The sequence below is a fragment of the Myotis lucifugus genome, unplaced genomic scaffold, assembly GCF_000147115.1.
Source record: "Myotis lucifugus unplaced genomic scaffold, Myoluc2.0 scaffold_173, whole genome shotgun sequence".
Lineage (NCBI taxonomy): Eukaryota > Metazoa > Chordata > Mammalia > Chiroptera > Vespertilionidae > Myotis > Myotis lucifugus.
In genome coordinates, this window is record NW_005871221.1 from 1,168,766 (window position 1) to 1,171,451 (window position 2,686).

A 2,686-nucleotide genomic window follows, 5' to 3' on the forward strand; every position below is an offset into this window, starting at 1 on the left:
ATGGGAACATAATTACAGGGGACACCCATGGGTACGTGGCAGACACTCCAGATTCACCCAGTACCAGCTTAGGGTGCAACCTCTCCCTCACTCCTATCACCATATGCATCAGCTTGCATAACTTAAACCACATGCCCCTTACTTGGATGTGATGTTGACTCCATGGCAGGAATTCGGCTGGAGGGAACACTGTGTAGGGAGTTGGTTGATTTAGGTGCAAATCCCAGTTCTGTCACAGTTTTCATGAGATTCTGACAAGTTCACTTGCTTTTTGACTCTGTAACTCAACATACTTTTTTTTTTTAATGGGGATGATTCCCCCCCCCCCCCAACCTTGAATTTGGGGGCATTGTATGAACTAGTAAGCAAGAAGTGTGGCCTGCCCCGGTCCCATGGTGACAGTCCCCTACTGGGCTGGATGTCATACAGCTCCTCACACTCATGTCTACAAATGAACCTCCCCAGCCCAGCCATGTACCTTCCTCAGTTACCTCTCAGGTCTTCCCAGCGCCATCTCAACACCTAGTTCCAATCTCTGGGGCTTGCTTAGCTATTGCAGTAGCTCCTAAGCCCTGGTCCTCAGATTTCCCCTGCTCTCCCATCACCCAGGGCAAGAAGTACAAGCCCCTGGATCTGCGGCCCAAGAAAACACGCGCCATGCGCCGCCGGCTCAACAAGCATGAAGAGAACCTGAAGACCAAGAAGCAGCAGCGGAAGGAGCGGCTATACCCCCTACGGAAGTACGCGGTCAAGGCCTGAGCATCGTGGCGTCAATAAAGCACAAACTGGCTGACTTGCTTTGTGTTTGCAGTTGTTTTAACTAACCATGCTGGAGAGATGGGTTGTTGTGGGGCCATGACAAGGATCTGCTGGGTGCTCGGTTATGGTTACTTTGGGCCTGTGGCATGGAATGGCCCTGACTCTGCTTTCTCCGGGCCCCAAGCGTCCTGGGCAGGGAGAGGCAGGGGCATGAGGTTTGAGAGCCTTGTGTGGCGATGTTACACTAGAGGCTCTGGGTGGTTGATCTTGCGGGGGACTTGGCAACTTGCCTAATCAACAGCTCCAGACACCAATAAGAGTTTCCCATCTGGGGTGAAGGTGCAAGCGTAGGCCACATCCAGGGCTCCCTGCCAAGAACAGTGTTGGGCTCTGAGGATGCAAGTCCTGCCTGAGCCCAGCTTCCTGGTACACCTTCCACTGCTCCCTTGGATGCTACAGCCACAGGCCTTACCTTCAGGGTTTCAATGCACATTCCTGTGTTGCAGTCCCAGACTTTGATCTGGAAATAAAAACAAACAGAAAGGGAGGCCTCACAACACAAGCAACTTTTAAATCACCTTGGGGGTGAGTCCTAGCCAGCATCTTCATCTTTGGACTGGGTTTTGTTTTTGAGGTATATTTAAGATGCCTGCCATAATATCTGATGCAAAAGTGCAGTGCAGTGCAATTTCCTTCCCCCTGAAGCTATTTAAATCCTACAAGTGTTACGTTTGGGCTAGCACAGACTTTAGTGGCTGGCACCTTCGTGTTCAGGGCACAGGGATGTGGTCCTTCCTGGACAGGGCTGAGGACTCTAGTAGGCCCAATGTGAGGGTAGGAGTTTGCCAGGAGGAGGAGCCTGGTGGGGTAGGGTTACCATTGGGGAGTAGCCCGCGCTGGCCAGCTGCAACCCATCTGGGGAGAAAGCTATGCTCTTCACCCAGGTGGCGTGACCCTTGAGCTGGATAAGCAGGCTTCTAGTCGAGGGCTTCCAGATGTGGATGGTCTTGTCCCAGGAGCCGGATGCCTAGACAGCAGATAGCTGTTTGAGGCCTGCATGTTCACTGCCCCCAAATGGCCCATGACCCTCCAAGGGTCTTGCTGCCAGCAAGGGACCAGCCTAGAACCCAGGCAGCCCAGCTCACCAGCAGGCCAGATGTTGAGTAGCACAGGCAGCTGACATTGCCACTGTGACCCTCCAGCTCCTGGTGGAAGATCGCTGGGGTCCCTGTCCGAAGGTCCCAGATGCGAATGGTAGAGTCCCAGGAACCAGTGGCCTGCAGACAGCTGCCATAAGGATGGGCCAGCATGGACCCATGTCCACCCTCCCAGTTTCTAGGCTGGTCAGACTCAGAAAGCAGGCACCAAGCCCTGCTGAATCCCCATCTTACAGATGAGGGCTCAGGCTCAGAAGAGCCAAGTCATCTAGTCAAGGTCTAGAATTCTAACCACTGCTCAGTCCCAAGTGGGAAAGTGGGTGCTGGTACTGTCATAGTGTGGGGCATGGGCAGAGGTGGTGTGGCTCACCAGATAGTCTGAGCTGGGTGCGAAGTCACTGCTCTGGATGGAGTCTTGGTGCCCTGCTAAGTGGCGCAGCACCTGGCCAGACTGAAGGTGAGAGCCCTGAGCTTCAGAGGGCAGCCCAGAAGCCTCACAGTGCCAGGTTCTAGGCCTCAGATGGGTCAGACCCAGGCCCTTCTTTAGGGGCTGCCTGGGTGATGTGGCATATCAGAGTCTGGGAGACTTTCCCAGCTCGAGGAGAGGGCAATCCAGGAGGGGGAACCTCCTGGGCACGGGGTGGGGGAGAGGTAGCTGTAGCCAGATGCTAGGGGGTCTTGGTGTGGGCACGAGCAGTGGAGAAGACTGGGAATGACCTTTCTGGAACCAGTGTGGAGGGTGTGTGTGTCATCCAGTCCCAGGCTCTCTG

The 2,686-nt window shown here is 54.5% G+C and overlaps 2 protein-coding genes across 2 annotated transcripts in view; one reads left to right on the plus strand and one right to left on the minus strand.

Annotated features, from left to right (window-relative positions):
• RPL35 (ribosomal protein L35) overlaps positions 1 to 796 on the plus strand; it is a 4,548-nt gene extending 3,752 nt beyond the window's left edge. Inside the window, exon 4 of the mRNA XM_006096265.3 lies at positions 610 to 796. Coding sequence (XP_006096327.1) covers positions 610 to 759 — 150 coding nt within the window. The 3' untranslated portion in view covers positions 760 to 796. The remainder of the gene's footprint in view (positions 1 to 609) is intronic.
• A 50-nt stretch (positions 797 to 846) lies between these two features.
• WDR38 (WD repeat domain 38) overlaps positions 847 to 2,686 on the minus strand; it is a 4,102-nt gene continuing 2,262 nt past the window's right edge. Inside the window, exons 3-7 of the mRNA XM_006096300.2 lie at positions 2,287 to 2,387; positions 1,905 to 2,036; positions 1,637 to 1,786; positions 1,232 to 1,279; positions 847 to 1,127 (exon numbers count right to left, since the gene is read on the minus strand). Of these exons, the coding sequence (XP_006096362.1) occupies positions 1,050 to 1,127; positions 1,232 to 1,279; positions 1,637 to 1,786; positions 1,905 to 2,036; positions 2,287 to 2,387 (509 nt within the window). The 3' untranslated portion in view covers positions 847 to 1,049. The remainder of the gene's footprint in view (positions 1,128 to 1,231; positions 1,280 to 1,636; positions 1,787 to 1,904; positions 2,037 to 2,286; positions 2,388 to 2,686) is intronic.